The following is a 24,309-nucleotide window of genomic DNA, read 5'->3' as shown; positions in this document are numbered from 1 at the left end:
ACTAAAGGCCCTGGCCTGGGACAGATTCTTTGGGACCCATGGGCTCAGTGATATGGAGGGAGAAAAGAAAACACACATTTGAACCAATTGTTAAGCAACACAGAGGTGCCCTTCTGGATGCAAGGTTTAGAGAAATTAGTTTCCTTCTACAGGAAGCCCGTGCCAAGCACCGTGGAGCCTACAGAGCACTCCCCCCTCCCCCACCCCCGCAGAGCTCACAGTTCTGACATCAGCAGATATCGCTGTCACGGCACAAGCAGAGCATCTGACCTTCGCTACAAAACTTGCTCATCACCACCAGTCACGGAAGGGCTTATGGCACGACCCGCATCTCTGACAGTTTAGTCCTGCGATCTTTTTCATGACCTTGAACTGTGTGGCTGAGAAAAGGTCAGTGGTGGAGACACAGGTGACTAGGCCAGGGACAAGCAGGTAACAACGGAGGGTCACCAGACCGAACAAGGCGGGGGATGACCGCACACACAGATGAACCCACAGAGATTCCCATATAGCCTTAAGGCCTTTGCAAAGACTGAGGGGGTGCTGGGGGGTGCCTCTCGCATCCCCCTTCGGGACTAAGGCTCTCACGTGCTCCCCGAGCCGCTGGGAGAGTTGGCTGCTGACGGCTCTCAGGTGTGTCCCTCTCTGGTCCCTGGCCTCTGCTGGGCTGCCCTGCTGACAGTTCCAACCCTCACGGGATAGCCCCTTCCAACAACTGACCAATGTGGATATATAAAAACTCAGCCCCTGTGCCTCCAAGAGCCTTCCCAGGCCCGTTGAGAGCTCCATCTAGAATCAGCTGAGCCACGTCTGAATCCATACTACAGCCCAGTGTCTCCCTCGGCTCAGTCCTGCCTCCCACACTCTCTCCCAGGTGTCTGTGGGCCCCTCAGAGCACAACCCAGTCAACTTCCTGCTGGGTCATCTCGGAGTCTGTTTCCCCGGGAACGCAACCTGCGACAGAGAGCAACAAATAATGCCAAGGCTGTGTGTCCGCAAAGACTCGGAAAGCAAGTGTTCTTGCAGTGATTGCCAAGGGAGCAGAGCCTCGAACAGAGGACCCCAACCTTGTCACACGTGACATTTACAGGTGGGAGATCGTGTGCAGTATAGGGCCGTGATCATCCGCCAGGACTTAGAAAACTCGCCCAGGCATGAGAGTCACGTGAAGAACTTGGGTGCAGAGATCCCCAAACCCTGCCCGAGATTCTGAGTCGGCAGCTGTGGGGAGGGACCTGAGACTCGGCCTCTCCAGCAGGCCCCCAGGTGACGCAGACGCTGCCGTCTGGGGACCAGAAGGCTCCGTGCCACGCCTTTCTCTTCTACTCTGGCGGCACCTGGCCGTGTAAGTGCATGAGAATGAAGTTATTTTAGAGAAATCTTACATCCAACCTAAGTTCTAAGGAAATGAGGCCCCAGATCTGTGAGTTCACATATGACTTCATAACAAACTCCTTCGACTGGTCCCCACAGCTCACAAATGAGCTACCCTGAAGGCTCCTTGTCATTGGCTCTCTGCCCAGAACCTGCCTTTGGAAATACCTAAACCCACCCAATCGACTCAGTCACGTTACTTTCTTATTAACCAGAGACAGCTGCCTGCCAGCAGGTGCGCCCGCCTCTGGGGGGTTCAGATGATAAAACACATCCTTTGTCGTGAGAGGCAATGAAAAAGAAAACCACATCCCTTTTTGCAAGCACACCTTCTCCTTTGTGGTCCCCTCTCTCGTTCTAAAGTAGAGGTGACGGTGCTGCCCGGTGCTTCTCTCTTGTACGTCTCCCTGCACACTAGACGCTGCGTGCACCTTATCAGTGGGTGTGGCCTCATTGCGGGAGGGGGTGGGGGGGTGGGGGGGAGGGAGGGTGCAGGGGGCAGCCGGAGCCAGGACCAAAGAGGAGCTCTGTCAGTTACCGAGTTGAACCAGTGTGACTTCTGGAAGCAAACTTGACAGGCCAGGGGAACCAGGCTGGGGAGCTGGCCAGGGGGTTCAAGGATGGACTGGCAGAGTAAGTCTTTGCTCTCTTTCTACCAGCAGCATCTTTATCCAGATGTTTTCAGACCACTACGGTGTCCTAGACAAACAGTACTAACTCCACCCTCTTCTCCACGTCAGGGGGCAGGAGGGAGGAAGGCGAACAAACAGTAAGATTTGCCCGTCCTCAGCTGCCCACCTGCCGGGAGACGCATACGGCAGCCTGGAGCCCGCAGGAGCCCCTCGCACAGGTGGGGTCGCACAGGCCCAGAGCGCAGCACACAGACCAGCACAGCATGGGCACCTGACCCCGGGGAGGATGGGCCACGAGCTCGTGACGGTTTCTTCTTACAGCTCTCCTCAGGGAAGCTGGCCTGAGGAACAGCTGCTGAGAAGCAGACGGGCTCTCCCTTGCGTCCCCAAAGACAGCGGGCCACTCAGCAGGTCAAAGGGGCTTGGCATTCACAAGAAGGGCTGGTCTAGGGGCTGGCGCAGGGGTGTCAGGTGGGAAGGAGTTATCCCAAGAGCGGTGACCATCAGCTCCTCAAGGCCTGAGTGTGGTCCAGGCTCCACCCTCTGCCAGCTGAGTGGAGTGTCCCATACCCTGCTTCTCTTAGCTGGAAAGTGAGGCTGTAATAGTAAGCCAGGTGAAACTACTTTGAGGACTAAATGGAAAAGCCGAGGTGGACAAGAAGCTTATATTAATTATGGCAGGGAAAGGAGCAAGGGAGAAGATTAAAGGTGGGTTCTATTCTTCTCAGTGGTAATTTTCATACCTTTTTAAAAAAGGTTTTATTTAGCCCTGGCTGGCGTAGCTCAGTGGATTGAGCAAGGGCTGGGAACCAAAGTGTCCCAGGTTCGATTCCCAGCCAGGGTACATTCCTGGGTTGCAGGCCATAACCCCCAGCAACCGCACATTGATGTTTTTCTCTCTCTCTCTCTCTCTCTCTCTCTCTCTCCCTTCCTTCCTTCCCTCTCTAAAAATAAATAAATAAAATCTTTAAAAAAAAAGATTTTGTTTGTTTGTTTGTTTATAGAGAGGGAAGGGAGGGAGGGAGAGAGAGAGAGAGAGAGAAACATCAATGTGTGGTTGCTGGAGGTCATGGCCTGCAACCCAGGCATGTACCCTGACTGGGAATCGAACCTGCGACACTTTGGTTTGCAACCCACGCTCAATCCACTGAGCTACGCCAGCCAGGGCCATACTTCTTTTTTTTTTTTTTTAAAAAAAACACCATTGTATTGTTTTAAGTAGAACAGTAAGCTATTTAAAAATCATATCATGAATGGTAAAGTTCCCATGTATATATCCATCTTCATTCCTGGACTGGATGATTGGCCCGAATTCCATGAACGGAAGCTAGGCGGAATTCCTCATTACCGAATGAAAAAGGCACCCAGAGTCTTCACGGTTCCTAGCAAGAACACAGAGACACGCGGGGATGGTCTAACATTTCATTTATCAACCTTGCCCATTATCTTTGAATCAATGACATTTGAGTTTTGCGGTGTCTCCACTTCTTGGCTCTCTAACCATCGTAATAACATCAACATTAATACTGGTAAGCTCAGTCTTCTCCCAGGCCACCGCACCCTGCCCCAAACGAAGCAGTTCTGAGGAGAAAGTTCATTAAGAGCAGAGAGTAGCAGAGATCGTAGGAGATTTGGGTCCAAAGTAACCCTTCAGCACGCAACAGTCAGGCACCCTTAGTGATGATTCAGAGAGACAAATATAGATGTAAGGAGAGGTGGGGAGTGAGGGTTAGAGAAAGGCCAACCGAGCATGGCACGCCTTTGTGAACATTAACAGCAATGGAGAGAATTTTGTCATGGTTTTTCCTACCAGAAAAAATAAATAAATAAATAAGGCCATACAGAAACGTAAATCAGTGCAGCCACTTTGGAAAATGCTACAGCAGTTCCCTCAGCTTAGAGGGACCCAGAAACTCCACCCCCCAACACTGAAATGGACTCAAGTAAATACGTAGACACTAATGTTCATACATTGCTCAGAACAGCCAAAAGGTGGAAACGGCCCAATTATCCATCAGCCGACGAGTGAATAAAGAACACGCAGTATATCCATACAACGGAATATTACTTGGCAATAGAAAGGAACTGAGTACTGATACAGGCTACCACATAGGTGAACCTTAAGAAGATTATGCTATAAAAATAAATAAGTTGAACACAAAAGACCACCCATTGTGTGGTTCTATTGATGTGAAATTTCCAGAATAGACAGATCCGCAGAGAGGGAACAAACCAGTAGTTGCCAGGGGCCGGGGGCAGGGAGAGCGGGGGAGCTTCTTGGGTTTGGGGTTTCTCTGTGCACTGATAAAAGTGTCCAGGAATTAGATTTAGTATATCACAAAATTGTATACTGTATACTTGAAAATCATGAATTTTATGATATGTGGATTATATTTCCACCAAAAAAAGTGAAAAAAATAAAAGACCACAGCAGAGCATATATGCACATGTGAGCTAGAGACTAACTGAGGACTCCCCAGACAGCCGGTTTAAGACAATAAGGTACCTAAATGCACAATGTGTGACCCTTAGAATTAAAAAAAAATGGCTCTGGCTGGCGTGGCTAAGTGGATCGAGCACTGGCCTGCAAACCAAAGGGTTGCATTTGCCCAGTCAGGCCAAATGCTTGGGTTGTGGGCCAGGTCCCCAGATGGGGTGCGTGAGAGATAACCACACACTAAGGTTTCCCTCCCTCTCCCTCTCTTTCTCCTTCCCTTCCCCTCCCCTCTCTCTAAAAATAAATAAATAAAATCTTTTAAAAACTGTATATAGGCAATTCTTCTATATCTGAAAATACAGAAGACAAAACAAAAATAGAACATAAAAATGATCTGTAGGCACAGCCCCCCAAAACCAAACACCAGAAACCTGTTAGCATAAGCTCCCACGAACAGATGTGAAATTGCTCTTACCATTCCAGTAGGCAAAGTTGGTCCCACCGATAAACATGTACCTGCAAGGAGACAGGAGAACAGACGGTACCTCACTGTGCGCTGACAGCTGAGGGGGGATGCCCTCCCCTCCAGAAGTGAACACTCACAAGTTCACGTTCGCTCCGTGGGCAAGTATATCCTGGAGGGAGGACGCTACTGCTTCAGTCTTGACTGTCGAGTGAGGTTGGCCCCAATGGTCTAACCAGCCGGTATAGAACTCAGAATTGACCTAAAAAGAGAAAGGGACATGGAGTTTAGGGTTGAGTCATGACCTTCAAATGCTGGGGCTACTGCCCTGTAACTATCGCCCCAGATTCCCCACCATGGGACAGGCAGAAGGGGGAGTTGATGTGCTCAACCCAGGGCTGGGGGACCAATGAGGACTTCCAGTAATCACAGCATTGCCTAAACTCGGTATTCAAGCACCGGTAACATGGCATTCCTGAAAAGCTCTCCCTGCATCAAAATTTTGCATGTTGACTTAAAGTGAGGTCAGCCTGTCCAAGTATTCTAACAAGCAGGCCCCAAGCACTTCATGTTTCTCCTGGGCATTACCCTGCCAAGCCCTGGGTCTGCAGAATGAAGAAGGAACCGGGGCATGTTCTGGGGCCTCCTCATCTCAGGTAATAGCTCCATCCAAAGGCTATGAGTGTGGGTTCTGCACTGCTCACTAGGCAGAGGCCAGATTGTGAAAAGGCTGTTTTGCACAAAGGTCTGCAGACAGGGGGGCCGCCTGTCCCACTGCAGAGAAGGCACAGGACATAAGCCCGTAAGCTGGGCTGAGTCACAGCAAATTGTGTGAAGAAGGAATGAGCAGAGTGTTGGACTGATGGACCATATGCGCCTTCCTGGACCTTGTCAGCACCCCCTCCTCCTCCTGGCTGCCCACACCGCATGCCACAAAGCCCAGCAACTCAAAATGCACTCAGCAAACCTGCACCCAATGCCACCTGGTTGCCCGTTAGAAATGCAGAATCTCAGGCCCCACCCCAGCCCCAGTAGGTCAAAGTCTACATTTTAACACAATTCCTACGTGATTCATAAGCACACTGAAGGTGGGAACGCAGACCTGAACTCAGATCCTGGCCCTGCCACTCTCCAGCTGCACAACTCTGGGTGAGTGACATGTCCCCTGAGCCCCACTGAAAACGGAGACAATAATACGACTTATGAGAGTTGCTATGGGACCAACCGGGATGAGCAGGCAAGGACACCAAGCCCGGTGGTGACAGGATGTTCACGTTAGTCCCCATTCTGTCCCACCCCAGGGCAGGGCCTCAGTTTCAAGCAGGGGCATGGCTGCTGCTGTCACTCATGTGTCCAGAGGGCTATGTCCCCACAGTCCTGGAGCCAGAAAAACCATGGATCTGTTCCCACCTTCTACAGCACGTAACCTCTCTCCCAGCAACTGTGATGAAGTTGGTACAAGCAGTCTCTCCACACTCACTCCCGATTCTTACCAAGGGTCCTCTGGGCTCATACTTCCTCTGGATTAGGAAAGCACCTGTGATGTTGGCACCTAACATGATCAGGAGAAAAAAGGTCAGTTGTGGGAATGACACGAAGTTCAATAAAAAGAGCCCTTCCCAGGACTTGAACCTGAGGTCGCAGCACCTCCCCACACTCCCATGGGCCTGGGACACCCCGAAGCTAGCTTTAGGCTGCACTCAGACCAATGGATGCGTGGGCACCAAAAATGTTGCCTTCTCTCTGAGCAGGTCCCCATGGCTTCTCATGGCTGCATTGCCTTGGGAGTTTGCTTCACCTGAGTCTTCTTCACCTGTGTTTCCCCACGGCCCAGACACCTCTTGTGCAAGTCACTTCACATGGACATCTGGTTGACCCAGACATTCCCCACAGGATGGGCCTGCTTGGAAGATGCTTCCCAGTAGCCTCCACAATGCCGCACACAATAATAGTGCCACAAAGATTTGCCAATTAATCAATGGATCAAAGGGATGAATAGGGTCTAATCGTGTCTATCCCTAAATAATGGTGTATGTCTGAATTTTAATTTGTACACATCAGCTGCTCGCTCTCCATTCTTCCTCCTGAAATGTTCCTTAGGATGCCTGTGTCTTGTCTTCCCACACCTTCTCTTCTCCTTTCTCTAAAAAGAGGAAGGATTTCTCCACGAAGAGGTCATGGCTGCCTTGCGTCAGTGAAAGAATGAGCGTGAATAGTGTCTCTCCCAACAAAGCAGAGGATACCCTGGTCCCAAACTCCACGGTCCAGGCATCCCGAACTTCACAGCAGGTATCCCCCTGTGGAAGTGACACCGGCCAAGACCTCCATATGACCCCTTGCTCTCCGATGGCCCTTGGCTTCTTGGTAAGACCAGCTTTCAGGAGAGAATGTGCTGATCAAGAAAGAGTATGATCGCATTCTACCTTCTGGCGGTGAATTTCTCACCATTAAGCATCAGGTGGTGTTCAGACCTTTAGTGTCTCTTCTCCTGAGTCTCCTCCCGTGACCTGACCTCCATCCAAGGCCCCGTTGCCACACGAATGAATGAAGCTGTCACAAGCCCCTCTGCCCCAAGGTTCACTGGCCTTGCGGTGGTCTGCCCTTCCACTTGCAGACAGCCATCCCTCTGTCACCCCACCTACAAATAATGCTTGCAGCACACTTGTGACGATCTTCCATTTGTTCCTCCCAACAGAAAATGCTGCGATGGGGGGGGGGGGGTGTGACGGCAGGAGGAAACCCGCACGCCACTTCCTGTGCAGATCTCTGGAGACGAGTTCCTTCCTCGCCACCACCAGGTGCTCTGCGCAGTGTGCGTGTTTCAAGAGACACGCAATCCGCTTAGGGCCGAAAAGAACTCTTTTCTTTCTTGGTAATGCAGAAGAATCTCCTCAAAGAATGCAATTACACCCTTCTCAGGAGAAAGAAAGCACGGAGTGTGTTTTCCCTTGGATGGCAGAGCGGCGCGGTCTCGATGCCATTTAAAGAACGTCCTTTTTTGGGGGGGGGGAGGGTGGAAAGAGTTTAACTTAAAAAAAAATTAATTGCGCCCTGGCTGGCATAGCTCAGTGGATTTAGCGCAGGCTGAGAACCAAAGCATCACAGGTTTGATTCCCAGTCAGGGCACATGCCTGGGTTGCAGGTCATGACCCCCAGCAACTGCACATTGATGTTTCTCTCTCTCTCTTTCTCCCTCCCTTCCCTCTCTAAAAATAAACAAATAAAAATCTTTAAAAAAATTAATTGCAAACTCAGAGAAAAGTCATGAGAATAGTACCAAAACTCGTATTCCTTTCACCCGGGCTCTGCAATCGTTAACATTTTACCACATTTATTTTATTGGTTCCTTTCTCTATATAAGAAGGTACCTATTTTGAAGTCATTCTCAAATAAGTTGCAGACAGGAGGGCCCTTTAACCCTACACTTCTGTGTGCTTTCCTAAGAGCCAGGGCCGCCTTCCAATAAACCCAACACACGCGTTACGACCCAGGAAATTAACATGGCTACATTACTATTTCCTAATTAATCTACAGACTACATGCAGATTTCAATGGTCACAACAGTGTTCTTTGCAGTAAAAAATAAAGAGAAGGGTGGCTGAGTCCAGTCCCGGATCCCCTTTGGAATCGCACGCTGCTGTTCCTGTCCTTTATGAAAGCTGCACTCAACCTAAATGAAGACTCTCCTAATGACAGCCAGAAGCTAATTATAACCAGAAGCATCCTAGCCATGCTGCCCCCCACCCCAACCCCCGCAAACTTTTATTTGTGGAACCTCTGCAGCTTACGTGGCACTCACGAGTCAAACAGGATGAGTTTCGTAGCATTTACCAAACCACCTCTGGCCCACGAGAGAGTTCATGGTGAGAGTTCCTAGTGCTCTGACTTATACAGAGAGGTAATGAATGTGAAAAGCAAGCTCCTGCCCTCCAGGGCTGACCTCAGAGCTCACTATGGCCAGGACAGGGCCCCCAAGCACCCAGCCACGACTGGGGGGACACGGAGAAGAGCAGTGTGTCCCAGACGGAGCCTGAAAGACGACCGCCTCAGGGTCGAGATTCTCACAGCTGGAATAGCTGCTGGGCCCGCCAGCCCCGGAGAGAGCTGTGCTCCAGGTTCAAGGCTAGCTCCACCAGCACGGAAAACGGAACTCTTGTCCTACAGACCAAATCGGCTTCAATAAAGTAACCTTAGCAATGGAGGGGGGCTTTGTCAATTATCCTGTTGTACCTATTACTGGATAAAGGAAAACGTGAGGAATCTTATTCGGTGGCCCCATGCCACTTCCTATGGCGGCTGCCCAGAGCAATCGGCTGGTGACGCAGCGAAGGCTGCACGCCGGGCTGTAACCCGGCTTCGTGGTACCCTGGCACAAATACCGACCTGGTCCGAAGTCCACGGTGGCGTACAGCCCCTGCAGCGTCCCGCACTGCACTAGCTTCTCGTTCGAGCCATCGGTGGTGAACAGGACTACGTCGTTGCCCAGGTGGTAGCGGAAACGCTTCTGCAGGAAGCGCAGGTAGTCGAAGTCACAGCTGAAGTAGCTGCCATACTCGTTCTCAACCTGCAAGTTAAGAGAAAGGAGGGGAAAAAAATAAAATCAAATCAGAGACTCCAATGTAGTCATTCTAATGAACGTTTTTGTTTGGACAGGATACCTGAGCATGTATTTTGACATAACAAGGCTTAAAGATTGCCAAAAACATCCCCTACACTCAGTCCTCAAAATTCATTTTCCGAAAAGCAGCTCAGTGTAAAAAACGTACAGCTCTACCCAGAAACAAGAAAAAGAAAACAAAAATCACCATGCTCGGCTTCGGACTGTAGTGATACTCTACGCTGTGATAGATAAGAGATCCTGTAAATGTTCCATAAATAATACCTCCCCATGGCAGAAATATTAGAAGATGGAGAAAAATGAACAGAAAGTGGAAAAATCACCTGTTAATTTTATTACCCAGAGATAACCACCGTAAGCGTCTGGCATAGTCTTCCAGATGTTCACACACACACACACACACACACAGTAAATATACACAAATGTGTACACAAATGCACGGTGGAGCTCCAGGCTGGGCTTCCTGCGGCTGTCAGGAGAGAGCACCGAGGGCCCTGACCTCCCTGGGGCAGGGGCCTGAGCCTGCTGGTAGGTATCGTTTCAGTCCTGCCGGCTGAGCCAGCTCCTCGGTGGCCTCTTCCAACTCTCTGGGCACCAAGAGAAAACACCAGCCTGGTGAACTGAGTGAACTCGTCCTGCCGCTCCTTGACCTGAATGAAGACGGAGCTACCAACTTGTACAGGGACGCCCACACACGGAGGCACTGGCGACCAGTGCCGGCTTCTGTCTTATCTAATCCAGCCGCCTCTGTTCAATTCCAGAACCACTCGGTAGGTGTGCGATGTGGACACACCTGGGATGTGAGTTCCTGGCTGCCAGGCAGACGGGTGGGGAACAGAAGTGACTAGAGGCACACCTGGGCAGGGGCGGAAGCAGACCAAACTCCACAAATGGTCCACAGGCAGAGGCGCTAGCTGCGTGCTCTGAGCCAAGTGGATGCCAGTGGAGTGAGCTGGGAAGGCTTTAGGGCCGAGAGGACCTATGGGAACCCTCACAGGGCAAGAGGGCAACCACGAGTCTGGAGTGTAAAGACTTTTTAATGATATGAAAAAATGCTTACGACGTAAGAATAAACTAAAAAAATATAGTCAGGTAAGAAGCGGTCCATACAGTATGAACTGACTGTAAAAAGAAATTTTTAAAGGCATTGACAAAAATTTAAGGAATTCTCCCCCCTAAATGCAAAGAGCTGAGCTTTGCTTCTGGCTCCTGATGTTTAAATGCAAATTATGGGGGGTTTTTTCTTATGTTTTTTCTGTATTTCCCAACATCATGTACTTGTTCATTTGGTGATCGGGGGCAAACGGATCAGGTGGGACTGAGGCGGTGGCCATGTGAGGGGGAGCAGAGGAGGAGGGAGCCAAGTTGCTGGCAGGATCCACATCCGAGAGAAAGGCCTCTGAGGTTATCAGGGGTGGTCACAGAGAAAACACGCCCAAGACAGTCAGCTTTGCTCTCCTGTGCAAGTTCACGGTTGATTACATTCTTGTGATAGTTTGATAACCAAGGGTACAGAAGAGTTGTGATTGGAAACTGAAAGTGGTCTAGGGAGAGGCAGAGACTTTCCCTAAAAACGAGGGAAAGTGAAGTAAACCCGAGATCAGGAGTAAGGCAGAAGACCCAGCTGTGCAAAGATGCACCCGACTTTCAGACCAAAATCTGCAGACAGGAAATGGGCTCCTAAAGGTTTAGCCAGTTCAGACTCGAGACAAGAGGGGGCCCTGAGTGTTACTTGTACATCCCTTGGGGGGCAGTGGCCTGGCTTTTGTCTGCCATGCATGTCAGAGTGGATACCCTGACCAGCTCGCCCTCTCATTGCTCCTTTGAGCTACCGGAAGGGCAAGGGAATGGCCGTGTTCTCTGCCCCCAATGACAGTCCCTGCACACTGTCCATAATTCATAAGAAGGAAGTCTGGCCCACAATTCCTGAGGGGGCGCCCCACCGCACCTTGACACTGTTCCAGGATGCAGCTAGTTTGACATAGCTATTCTTTCCAATAAGAACATCCGTGGCAATAGCCAATGAACATGGTTTGGTGTTTTAAGTTCAGTTTACAAACAGCTATTGTCGTTGCAGGTTGAGTGTCCTGATTTTTCACATGGAAAATACAAGGCCACATGATATATCCCAGAAAATACTACTCTTTGCAGAGCGGAATACTGGTGGGAGAAGGACAGTGGAGAGGACAGGAAGCAAGAAAACACGATGGCCCCAGTCCACCACCTCTTTCTATACCTGTGTGAACTGGCTGCCCATGCGGGGCGGTCACCCAAGTGGCTGGGTCCGTGCCACATCCTTGCAGTCAGAAGGCAACACAGGACAAGAGAAAGAGACAGGCAACAGCAGACCTGGGGTGCTATGCTGATTCTACCACCTGCCAGCTGGGTGACCTTGGCCAAGTCACTTCATCTCTTTGACACTCTTCATTGAAAACAGACAGTGGTTGGATTAATTGAGTAGCATGTAGAGGACATCCCAGGAGAGAGTCTGGTACCCAGCAGGCCTTCAAAAATGGTCAAACCTCCCCCAACTGCAATTTAAATTGAAGCAGCATCCGTGGCGCTGCCTCCTAGACAGACAGACTCATGCAGCCCGAGTCTGCCTCACTCCTGTATCCGTGGTGAACGGAGGGAAGCCCCCCCCACCGCCAGCCCGTGCTCACGGTTACCTGCACTGTTATAATCGGCCCTCCATTCTGATAGAGGAGAGGCTTCATCTTGGGCAGGATGACCCCCAACCACTTGTCCACAGCTGCAAGGTAATCTGGAAAACAAGACAGGTGTAGCACCATCACGCTCCTTTTAGTACAAACAGACACAACACAGCCTTGCGACCCGGGGGCCAGCAGCAGAGATCAGAATGTACTAGATTCAGCAACGACCTTCTGCAGTGGGGTCACTGCAGGCACTAAGGGTCAGATAAAGGTTGTCTTGCAAGGAGCCGTCTCCTCTGATGAGCTCTCAGTGCATGAGGACCAGTATGCCTGGTATCTGTCCCTGTCACTAGGACACAAAGCCTGGAGCACAGGAGGCATGCTGCCAGTGTGAGTTAAATGAAAAGGGTGACCAAAGGGTGTGTCCTCCTCTCTGTCACTGTAGGGTTTTTTCTTTTTACAATTAAGTTCCAATAAAGGTAAATACACACTGTCTAAGGGAGGTAATAAGTACGTACTTACAGAGTTGCCTCACAGATTCAATGACATAATACATGTGAAGACACTAATAATAATACTCTAAGAGTGCAAAATGTGCAGGGAATACGCGCAGAAGGAAAAGTGCATAGAGTACAGCACGCCAGCCTCTGGCCCGGCGAGCTCAGCGTGAGCTGCTCCGGGACCACCTGCATCACCACCACCAGCAGGAGAAACTGAAACTTCTAGAAGACAGACATGCAGCTCATCAGGTTTCCAGCTAAAATAATTTCTGGTCGTTTACAGAGACAAGAGAAAAGGCCTATCATTTATGTATCCCTCTGCAAAAGTAGACCAAGGAACAGAAAGCGTTGCAGCTGCCCAGCGGTCCAGGGCCACCGCTCCAGACCCTACACCTGCCGGGAGGATTGGCTAGATGCTCTCACCCGCCCTGCACCCTCCTACGAATACAGGAGGGAGAGCATTCAAATCAGTCGGCCACCCGCAAGGAGGGCCCGATGCTGACTCAAATTTTCATGAGTGTGTCAGCGAGATCTGGTCAAGCACTTCAAGAAAGCTTGTTCCACCCTGGCTGGTGTAGCTCAGTGGATTGAACGCGGGCTGTGAACCAAAGTGTCGCAGGTTCGATTCCCAGTCAGGGCACATGCCTGGATTGCAGGCCACGACTCCCAGAAACGGCACATTGATGTTTCTCTCTCTCTCTCTCTCTCTCTCTCTCTCTCCCTTCCCTCTCTAAAAATAAATAAATAAAATATTTTTTAAAAAAAAGAAAGCTTGTTCCCGACACGTCCACTGTCTGGTGTTCTGTGTGGACGATGGTAAAACACTTGCACTCGACTTTTGGAAGCATTTGCATGGACGTACCCCAGCCTTCCAAACACTCGAGTCCCCTGACATAAGTTGTCTGAGCTTTTGTAAGTTCTCTCGAGACATCTGTGACCACTTACCCAGATCAGAAGAACGGAGCACCATACTTTCCTTCTCCAACAGCCACGCAGGCAGTCCTCCCTCGGATGGGACAGAAAAAAGGAGCTGTTACAAGGTCCATGTCAGGAAAGGCGCTTTGCAGAGGGACAGAAACTACTAGCAGCAGCAAGGGGAGGGGAGTTTCACGGAGAAGCGGCATTGGAGGTGGGCTTTCTGATTTGGGAACTTTCGGGGAAAATAGAAATTGCATCATCATGGCACAAATAAGGTCACTCTTCAGGCATGCAGCCGTTTATGTAGATTATTCTACTTAATTTCACAGCTACCCCGTGAGGCAGACAGAGCCCCACACCATTTCCCGCTTTTCCCAGTGAGGAAACTGAGTTATGTGAGTGACCGCCAAGAGGAGGACCTGGACCTCCGGCCCGTAGCCAGTCCTCTCTGCCTGGGCACCTCCTCAGGCTAAAAACACCTACACTGGCCCCAGTCACAGGCCCCGTGTTTTCTGGAATTAGCGAGTGACTGAAACTGCTGTAACTCCCTCCCCCCTGCCCCAGCCCCTGCCTGCCGGCCCACCCCCGTCCCGTGCACCAGGCAGGCAGAGCCCCGCCTGGCCGGCCGTGCTCACCATCTCCCACTCCGCGCAGATGTAAGGCCCGGGCCGCAGGATCACGAGCAGCTCCAGCTCATGTGCCAGCTGAATGAAGCGCTCCACATCGTGGTCCTCGGAAAACTGGTACTGCCCTGGCTGTGGCTCGTGAAAGTTCCAGGGCACGTATCTGCCAAGACACACACATACACAGCCCCTCCCTGGAAACAGCTCAATGGTCCATCCAGATGCCCTGCACACACTTCCCAGCCGCCTGCAGAACGGTGAACCTGTAGGGTGCTCAGGGCTCTCCCCGAGGCAGCCTCTGGGCAGGAGGTCTCGCTGTGAGCTTTCAGGGCAGCTACCCACGGGAATCTAACTTGGGCAGGGACCCTGTCATGTTCATGACCCACAGAGAATGTCCACTCCTATTTACTGCCTGACTTTAAAAAAGGTGCAGAATTACACGAACACGATTTATTGCTATTTGTACCAATTGTATATATGCCTGCTCGAGGCTCATGCAAAATGAAAATATCTGTGCTGAAGTGATGAGGTAGAAAGTCAGTGCACTTAACAACGGGGACATGTTCTGAGAAATGCGCCGTCGGGTGATTTTGTCGTGGTGCAAACACCAGAGAGTGCACCTGTAACAAGCCCGGGCGGTCTAGCCCCCTGCTCTTAGGCAACAAGCCCACACAGCAAAGCCGCCTGCACGAGATCTGGCATGAGAAACAATGATGCAGTCAAGAGCCACAGTACGCAGGAGGTGGACGAGGCTGCCGCCAGGGTAACACGGTATACTTTTACAGCAAACTCTTTTTAAAATAATAACTAAAACTAGTACACTCTGAAATAACAATAGAGCCCTGGCTGGTGTGGCTCAGTGGACTGAGCATCAGCCTGCACATCAAAGGGTCACTGGTTTGATTCCTGGTCAGGGCACGTGCCTGGGTTGTGGGCCAGGCCCCTAGTTGGGGGCGTGAGAGAGGCAACCAATTGATATACCTCTTGTATGTGGATGTTTCTCTCCCTCTCTTCCTCTCTCTCTTTCCCTCTCTCTAAAGATAATTAAAATCTTCAAAAAAAAGGAAAAGAAAACATAGGTGTAAATCTTTGACCTTGGATTAAGCAATGGTTTCTTAGCTATAACACAGAGAGCACAGGCAACAAAAGAAAAATTAGAGGGAGGAACACCGTGCAGGAGGTAAAAGTCCCTACCAGCTCCCCTGCCTGCCTACAGCATGGACCATACATTTACATACGAAGCCACACCTGGTCATCAGAAAGGTCTCTGGTGACCCTGGCTTGTGCCCTTTCACCACGCTCCCAGGGTTGCAGGGTTTTCTGGAACTGACGGTCTTCGTCCCCTTGAACATAAGCTTGAGACGATACACAGGCCAGGTGGCCTTACACCCAGAACAACAAGTGGGGTTCCCCCTAATTTATCTGTCCTAGGAATCTGCCTCTGGGTTTTCTAGTTCTTTGTTTTTGCGAAGTTGTTGGCAATTCACACCAGCAGTGTAAAAACCAGAGTGGCCAGCCACCTCAATTCCTCCCTGTTAGTCACCTTGCAACGACAGAAGAGGAGAGATGAGAGATAGCTCTTGGGGTAATTCTATCACCCCTGGGCTGTAGACTAAACCCAAAGAACCCTGGGGACAGGCTGGGTTTCAGGAATCTACCTGATGAGGCACATTCCCCCTAAGAGCTGAGAGAAGGTGGGACTGCTTACAAACACCCTTAACTTCACGTCCTAGCTGGGCCTCTGGCTAGAAACATGGGCTTGGGAAAGCTTTATTTCACCAGCTGCAAATGGGAATGGTAACGCCTTGAAAAGATAGGCTCATGCATGTGAGCCCCGCACATGGCCAGCGCTCCATCATTGTTACTTTCCGTTGCCTTTTGAAGCCGACATTCATTTTATGATTTCTGGCCATGAACTTCCAGCCTGGAAGAGGGGCTGAATTATCTGAAGAAGGGCCAGTGGAGCTCGTGACAAGGCCCCCCAGAACACCAGACAATGGCTCTTTCTCATTCTGAGCAATGCAATAGCGGCATCGAGAAGCACCCTCTCTTCTCCCGGTGGGAGTCTGGGCCCAGGTTCGAGCCCAGGGCCCTCCTGCTTACATCTGGATGGCGTTCAGCCCAGCCATCTTCATCTTCAGCAGCCGGTCCTTCCAGTAGAAGCGGGGCACTCGGAAGTAGTGGATGCTGCCCGAGATGTAGCGGAACGGCCGGCCATCCTTGAGGAAGCAGTTGCGGTTGTAGTCGATCGTGAACGTCTTCTGGGAGACATTCTACAGAGCAAGGATGAGAACTGTGTTACTGGTGGAAAACGAGTTTATTGCAGTGTCTAGAGGAAAGGAACTTCCTGAGACCCACGAGGGAATGGGGTGGTGAACTTTATTGATGGTGTAAAACTAAGGAGTTCCCGGCCTGACTTCCTAAAGTCCCGTCTCCACCCGTCCCGCCATGGAAAATGCCCGATCTGGTCTTTAGTAGGGCCAGTGTGAAGGCCACTGGCCAGAGTGTCTGCTCCACATTAAAGTCCAGTCCAGTCCAGCATCTGGCTGGCCTAGCGTGTGTTTCCAGCTGCAGTCCACTGCTGCGCTGTGGTCTTTGGGCTCCCCCCTGGAGGCTGTGTGGGGGTCCACGTGACCATGGGCCGTGTGGCAGTTAGGGCAACGTGGCTGTGGAGAGAGGACGTGTGAGTGCAGGTCACGAGCAAGAGAGAGAGAGAGGGAGAGAGACAGGATGCTTCTTTGTTCCCCTGAGATTATATCAACTTGGGCTTGGAAAAGACCAGCAGCTTTTAAAAAATGACCAGTTTCCCAGGCTTCCGTGGGCTTTGGAGGGGTCTATACCCCCTAGTTAAGACTGACAAGCCTCTGTGGTGCGGCACCTCCCCTCAAGCCCCCAACAGTCTGGTACCAGAGTGGGGAAGGGAGGAGTGTTAGTCTCCTTGGCGGGGCAATGCTGTGCTCCCACGGAGGGTGAAAAGCTGCAGCTTCCTGGTGGAGCAAACAGGCTTCTGCCCCCAGTGTTATTAAGCTCAGTGTCTAAGTCCCTTTGCCCCGCTCTCCTCATTAACAATAATTAAATCCCTGCCGTAACACTTGCACCTTCAGCCTTTAGGAAGTAGACAGTTTGACAATGGTGAGTGACTCCCTGCCTGTGTCATTGCATCACGTGCCGACAGAGTTCACGGTCGGTTTCTGGGCTATCGAGCAAACCACGGCCAAGCCAGGCTCACCATGTTTCACTCAGGAAACCGGATCACCAAGGAGGCTCCCCACGAGGGATTCCACAGAGCTGACCTTGCAGAGTCTAGCACCGACTTGATAATCAGTGGTGCGGACACAGAAGTTAGATCCCCGCAGAGGAAACCCTGCTGGTGGTGACCCTTCTCTTGGCGTAGCAAAGCCCAGTGCACCGGGAACACCACACACACACACACACACACACACACACACGTGCACAGACCTCCCGCCCTGCGGCTGTGACCTGCCGGAGCGCCGGGGGTACCACAGCAGCAATGGCAGTGGGCTAGCGGCGGCAACAGAGTGAAAGTCTGAGGCCCTGAAGCCTCATCCCAGGTGTTGTTCTAAGTTCCACAGTGACTCAGGCAAGTCTCTCTGTACTGCAACTCTGTACTTCACCCATAAATGTGCAGGATGTCAGGCTAAGTGAACCCTAACGCAATATTTTCCACCTTGCTGGCTGTGACCCAATTTGTGAGTCATGAACTCAGTTTAGATGACGATGCCAATAAAAGAGAGGACATAGAGTGTATTGCATGTAGTAAAGGCACGTATTATTTTATGAAATATTTATTGTATAATGCGTACACAGAATTGCATATACATGCCTGTCTCTATAGGGTTGTGATATAAGATGTATTTCTAGCAGTCAAATCAAATTTCAACAGGCACTTTTTTTGGTGGGTCTTCAGAAGCTAAAGGTGCTAGGACCTGAAAGGGAAGGGAGGCCCTAAAGGGGAGGCCAACAGTTAGGTGGAGGGCAATACTGCCCTCTAGTGGATGAAAAAGGCAGCAACAGGCTCCAGATGGCAACAGGACGGCAGCTACCATCATTTCATTGTTGGTAAGATTCCTTGAGTATTTCTAGGCTTTCAAAGGTCCCAATATGAACTTTTAAAAAAAGTCCCTCTTCACAGCAGCACCACAGTCACTGAGAGCTTGGGGGTGCCTTGAGGTCACATCTGAAGCAATGGAGGGAGTGTGTGTCCTAGATCACACATAGCCTGAAGCCCAAGGGCATCAAGGCACTGTGACTGCATGTTGAAGCACTCCAAGTAGGTTGCTTTGGGTCAAATGGGGAGCTTCCCTGTATGTCAACTGCACCTCAATAGAGCAACCTCAACATAAAAATAATACATAATCATAAAATAACCATTTTAATATCAATTTATTCTTCTAGGAAACCAAGATACTCCTAAAGAAATGCACAAAATACAAAATTTACTTCATATATCAGGTGCCCCAATTTTGTAAACATTTTTACAGCCTATCCATGACAAATTGTCAAATAAGGGTTTCCCACAAGTCCTGTGAGTTCAAAAGGGGCCGATGAGTTGGGGGCGTTCTTTGCACCACTGTGGAAGGAGTAAGCCACTTCGGGCAGAACTGGGGAAAGGAAAGGACTGTTTGAAGCCCATAGGCCTAGGAGGTGGAGTTCAGAAAAGCTGGAGAGGAGTTAGCAAGAGACGATGCTGGCAGAGCTTGGAATCTGGCCTTTGTCCCCCATAGCACGGCACCATTCCTGTATGTAAAACCACGTCCAAATCCAGCCTAAATAGCTCCCTGTCGCCCAGTTAGAAATATTATCTAACACCTGCTGAGTAAGCACAGGGCACACAGCCCACGTGAAGCTTCCGTCTCACTCGGAAGAAACCCAGCAGTTAGCACAGTGAGGCTCAGATGGTAAAGATAAGATCTTCACATTGTGCACCTTAAACTTATACAATGTCATCCATCAATTATATCTCAATAAAGCTGGGGATAAAAAGGGTTCAACCAGAAAGCTACAGTGGTAATACATGACATGTAACTCAGGCATGGGAGTGTGGGGGCGGGGGCAAATTTCCCAGAGGAAGGGCCACTCCAAACTGTGGTTCTCACCCTTGGCCGAACACCAGAAGCCCTTGAGCATGCTTTTAAAAATAGCAAAGTCAGGCCTCACCCTCCAGACATTTGGATTTTAATTGGTTTTGGGTGGAGCCCAGGCACTGGTATTTCTTAAAGCTGGCCAGGTGTTGTAAGGTGCAGCAGGGTTGAGAGCTACTGGCCTAAATGAAACCCCAGGATGGAGAAGAGGCAGCTGAGGGGAACGGTGACACAGACAGAGGAAACTGTGTGTGTGTGTATGTGTGTGTGTGAGCCTGGCAGACAAGGGGCAGTGCAGGGCAGGAGCCATGGACCTCAGTGCAGACAGAGCGTGACGTCTGCTGACACAGCGCCAGGCAGGGGCCAGATCGAATGAGCCCTGAAGTCCAAGTTCAAGGGCCTGGACTTAATGCCAAGAGCAGTGGAGAACAGCTTAAACAGAAGAATGATCGAATCAAGCGTGTGTCTTAAAATACTCGAGACCCTGGCCTTTTCCTGAAGTGGCAAAAAAGCAGAGACATGGACCACGGCAGTGACGGGAGGGGGGCAGTGGGTGGGGGAGGACCCACAGGATGGGGCTTGGTCACAGGTGTAGGACACAGGGGCTAACCTCTGGGGGCTCCACTGGCGCCAGGAGGAAAATTGTGAACATTATTTTTTAAAAAGAGAAAGAGGGACTTAAGAGACATCAATTAAAAAAAAGACTTCAAGGATATTAACACCTGTGAGTTTGTAACAATATACTGGGGGAAGAAAATTCGCTGGTCGCCTTTGGAGATTGCTGGATTACTCATTACTCTAAAAAAATGACAAATAAAAGGGAAGAACCAAGCCGTTTACTTCCCTTTCACATCAAAACTGTATTTCGGAGTAACCAGAAAGTCGACAATGGAAAATTTCCACAGAATTCTTGCTAATACATGCAGATGGAAGAGCAGAATCTGAAACACACCCTTTTCTAACACTTAGTAAAATAATGAATTTAAGCCAAATCATCAGTGCATGGTAAAACCATCAGCAAGGCGGACAAAGAAGGGACCGGGCAGATTCTGTGCGATCCCTCTGCTCCGTGTCAGCCTCGTGAAAATGAAACAAGCAGACATCCCCGAACAGGAAGCACGCAGCGCCACCTAGAAGCAGTTCCCAGTACTGCACCTGAGGCTAGTGTCACCAATGAAAGCAGTAAGGCAAATCCACCATGTGGGGCATCCCGAATGTCTCACGATAGCGCTGCTCTAGCAGACCGATGGTACTGAAATAAAATCAAACCCTAAAATACTGTGCGGAAATAAAAGAGCATGTAAGAAGCGTAACAATCTAACACAACGTGGGGACCTGGTTCCGACCCTGACTCTACCTGTAAACACCACCGCGCTGACGTAGAAAAACTCTGAACACAGACTGGGCATTTGACTGGATTAAAAGAATTATTGCTAATTGTGTTGGGTATAATGATGGCGAGGGGATGACACAAAAGCACAAAAAAATCTTATCAGAAGTGTTTTAGGGTGATTACTGCATCTGAAGTTACTATAGACCACAAGTACAAAGAGCAGAAACAGCAGAGGGTATGCAGAGCGAAACTGACGGTTCTCAAGGCTGGCTAATCGATGGAGGGTGTTCGAGTTCTCTCTCTCTGCACTTTTGAAATTCTCCATAATAAAGCGTGTTTTAAACACGCGATTGCCCTTTCCACAAATTTTTTCCTGTAGGTGTACTTACAAGTGTACTTTTTGTTGTTCTTACTATGACACTGTTGAAGCCAAATTTCCCTTCAAGATAAAGGCTTTTTCTTGGTTACAAGAGAAGCAAAGGCATATGTTCATGAAAAGACATAAAACATGTTCATTGCAGCTTTATCCATAACAGTCCAAAATTGGAAACAACCAACGGTCTGCTGACAGGAGAATGGGTAAACAAACTGGTATATTTACATGATAGAATGCTACTCAGCATTGAAAAAGGACTGCTGATATTGCAATAATATGGATAAATCTCGAAAATGTTATGCTGAGTGAATAAAAGCCCTGCCTGAGGGAGTCCAGACTGAGTGGACTTATTTATAGGAAGTTCTGGAACAGGCACATTGAATCTATGGTGGGGAGAACATCAGGATAGGTGTTGTCTTTGGGACATCGGGGGCAGGTGTTGCTTGGGGGGAACATGAGGGACCTTCTGGGGGTATTGGTCATATTCTCCAGCTGGATAAGGGTTCTGCATCATTCAGGTGGCTGCATTTGTCAGAACTCATCAAAAGGCGCAAGGAAATAAACTCATTGTGTGTCGAGTTTATCTTAAAAGGGAAAAAGAAAGCTACAAAGTAATACTGCCTTCTAGTTAACAACATACATGCTGAAGTATCTGTGTGTGTGTGGGGATGCATTGATGTCTGTAATTCACTTTGAAATGAATCAAAAAAATAAGGTGTATTGGTGGAGAGATGGAGAGATGGGTTGGTAGCAATGTGTTAATGCTAGAATTTGGATGGTGGGTATACAATTCTCTCAATTCTCTATATGTTTGAAATTTTTTCCTCGTGAAATGTTGATACAAATCAGTGGGCTGATGAGTCAATTATGGTTTCTATGGTGTGTGTATTATACATGCATGTATGTACACACACACACGATGAAATATTCTCACTCCCGAGAGTAATGAAGCACCCTACTCTTGCCATTATGAAAGCTCTCCCATACAGAGAATAAAAAGAGAAAGGAGAGAACTCTTCTTTAACACAAGCCCAAGACTGCAGCAGCTCCTGTGGATAGTCCTGCGTGAGCTCAGTAGCCTTTGTGAGGGCAGTGTGTCAGCTCAAACTCACACCTGAAGTCGTCCTGCCTTCCTGTCCCAACACCACGGGACCCTGCTGTCCCAGGGGCCCAGGAGTACTGAGTCCATGCCCCCAGGGGCAACCCTCAACCGGTGGGGTTGAATAACTGCCGTCGCTTTTGCCTCTTCCCACCTGTCCCTCATTTCTGCGCTCTGGAATCAGTCCTCAGGCCATCCAGAGAAACCCAGATGGAGACGACTGGTCCCAGGGCGGGCCCACACGGCAGGTCCTCAGGATGTGAGTCTGCACCTGGATCTCCCAGCTATGTCAAAGAGCAACAGCAGCCCTGCAGCTGGTGCTACGTGGGCGGTGACCGCCCAGGGCCATGCATGCCAATGCTAAGGCCCTCACCTGGGCAGGCCTGGGAGGAGGGTACCACGGGGCTGGAAAGGGAGGGGTGGCATCTGCACTAGCTCTACCCGGGAATGGGGAATGGGACGTGGGAGGCAGTGGTACTGGTAATTGGAAGGGCTGTGAGGTTGCCTGGCTTTTGAAACAGACTCGGAAGCTTTGTAGAAAGAGATCGGCCATCCACTCAGAGTGATCAGAGATCTACATTTCCTTCTGGAAGAGTAAGGCTCGCATTTAATCCCAGGGCACACTGGGAGTCATCCTGAGGGCCCGGAACACAAAGCCGGACAGAGGTAAGTGTGCTGACACAGTGCACTCTCCCTGACGTGTGAGTTAGCGTCTCCGGAAAGCACCTTTCCCCCGTCGCTGCGTGGCTGGCACGGCTCCCTGAACCTGGACGTGATACAGGCCCACAGGAAATGAGCCGCAGATGCCAACACTGCACCGGCACCCTGAGGATGGTGTGAGATGGCTCTCGGAGGTGGAAATGTAAAAATGGTGCCCCGACAACCCGCTGTCTGGCTGTATGCCCCAGGACACCCTTCCCTTCAGTGGGGGGAGGCGGCAGTGGGGGGCAGCCTGGCCTCTCTGGGGAACCCATTGAGGGTGCTGTCCTCTGTAGGAAAATGGTCACAGAAGTTGCTGCTGTGGCCCTGGGCCCCGCCCTAGTGTCACTGGGGATGATGAGATGCTGACAATCAAAGAGAGACCGCTTGGCCATCAGGAGCAGGTGGATATAATCGCCCCAAGGACTGGCGAGGGCAGAGTGGCGGCCAGGTGTGCTGACCCACAGCGTCCTTATGCAATGGCTCACAAACCTCGGCATTCCTAGAGGGTGAGACGGTTGGGCAACCAGCAAGGGTGTGGTTCGTTGTGTCTAGCGAGAGAAAAACAAATCAGGAACTCAGGCACAAAAGGCTGACTGTCGGCCACTGCAATTGGCAAATGGGTCCCTTCCTCTGGCCGCCAGCTCTGGGACGGCTCTCTGACAAACAGCCAGTTGACTGACCAGAAGGTTGGATGGATTCCCCCTTGAGGGAGGGCCCTGCAATGCCAACCCAAGCACTGCACACACAGCAGCCCCTCAATCCTTCCCTGATGGGACTTAGGGTACCTGTGTCCTAAGGAGAATGGCCGATGGTCTGAGCTGATACTGACCCCAGGTCCTTCTCACAGTGGGTACAGGAGTCAGGGACCACCTGATGGTTATTTCACGGGTCCCGGGTACAAGTCGGGATGGTTTTACGTAGCAACCCCCAGAACCCTACCACGAGTAAGGGCCATTATAGAGGGAAGGGCCACAGGGAAGTCCTAGGAATGGACCCCATCTCCACTCGAGAGGACTCTGAAGCAAGACCACAATTCCTCCTGAAGCTGCAGACATGGTACCTCCTCCACCAAGACTCACAGGCCATCCCCATCATGTCCCCATGCCAACGACCTGCGAGCCCCAGTGAAAACCAGACAGATCCTGGTGGATGGGGGTGGCCACCTGCTTGTTGAACCAAGTAGTAGCCCCAGGGGCCGCTGCCCTGTGGATGTAGGATTACTGGAACATCAACACAGCCTTGGGCGTCTGGTTTGTGGCCAACATTCTAGTCTTTTCAAAACTATCAATAAAAAGGATCAAAAGGAGTTTGTTTGTAGGCAGCCAGGACAGCAGGACACATTCGCTCTTGCCCCGGGGCCCTACTAACTGCCCCGCTTTCTCTCAGGAGAGACGTTGACTGTGAGGACCAGCCACGGGCTGTCCCTCTGACACCACACCATTTGGATCGGCGGAGCAGTGACAAGTCTCGCACAGAGG

General features: G+C 50.5%; 1 protein-coding gene and 1 long non-coding RNA gene across 4 annotated transcripts in view; one reads left to right on the top strand and one right to left on the bottom strand.

The window, feature by feature from the left end:
* The window catches only part of GLB1 (galactosidase beta 1), a 76,649-nt gene that overhangs the window by 39,155 nt on the left and 13,185 nt on the right, over positions 1-24,309 (bottom strand). For 2 of the 3 annotated variants that reach the window (XM_036030552.1, XM_036030553.1), the window contains exons 2-9: positions 16,323-16,492; positions 14,232-14,382; positions 13,629-13,684; positions 12,194-12,293; positions 9,290-9,470; positions 6,400-6,458; positions 5,047-5,168; positions 4,919-4,959 (exon numbers count right to left, since the gene is read on the bottom strand). In XM_036030552.1, coding sequence (XP_035886445.1) covers positions 4,919-4,959; positions 5,047-5,168; positions 6,400-6,458; positions 9,290-9,470; positions 12,194-12,293; positions 13,629-13,684; positions 14,232-14,382; positions 16,323-16,492 — 880 coding nt within the window. Of the gene's footprint in view, positions 1-4,918; positions 4,960-5,046; positions 5,169-6,399; positions 6,459-9,289; positions 9,471-12,193; positions 12,294-13,623; positions 13,685-14,231; positions 14,383-16,322; positions 16,493-24,309 lie in introns of all 3 variants that reach the window. The other variant, XM_028518641.2, reaches the window with a different exon arrangement.
* On the top strand, positions 12,317-24,179 carry LOC118501570. Its single transcript, XR_004904190.1, has 3 exons — positions 12,317-13,235; positions 17,031-17,036; positions 24,166-24,179. It is a non-coding gene; the product is annotated as an uncharacterized LOC118501570 (long non-coding RNA).

Source organism: Phyllostomus discolor, chromosome 7 (assembly GCF_004126475.2).
Source record: "Phyllostomus discolor isolate MPI-MPIP mPhyDis1 chromosome 7, mPhyDis1.pri.v3, whole genome shotgun sequence".
Classification (NCBI taxonomy): Eukaryota; Metazoa; Chordata; class Mammalia; order Chiroptera; family Phyllostomidae; genus Phyllostomus; species Phyllostomus discolor.
Note: the sequence above shows the minus strand (reverse complement) of the source record. Positions and strands in the feature narration are given on the sequence as shown.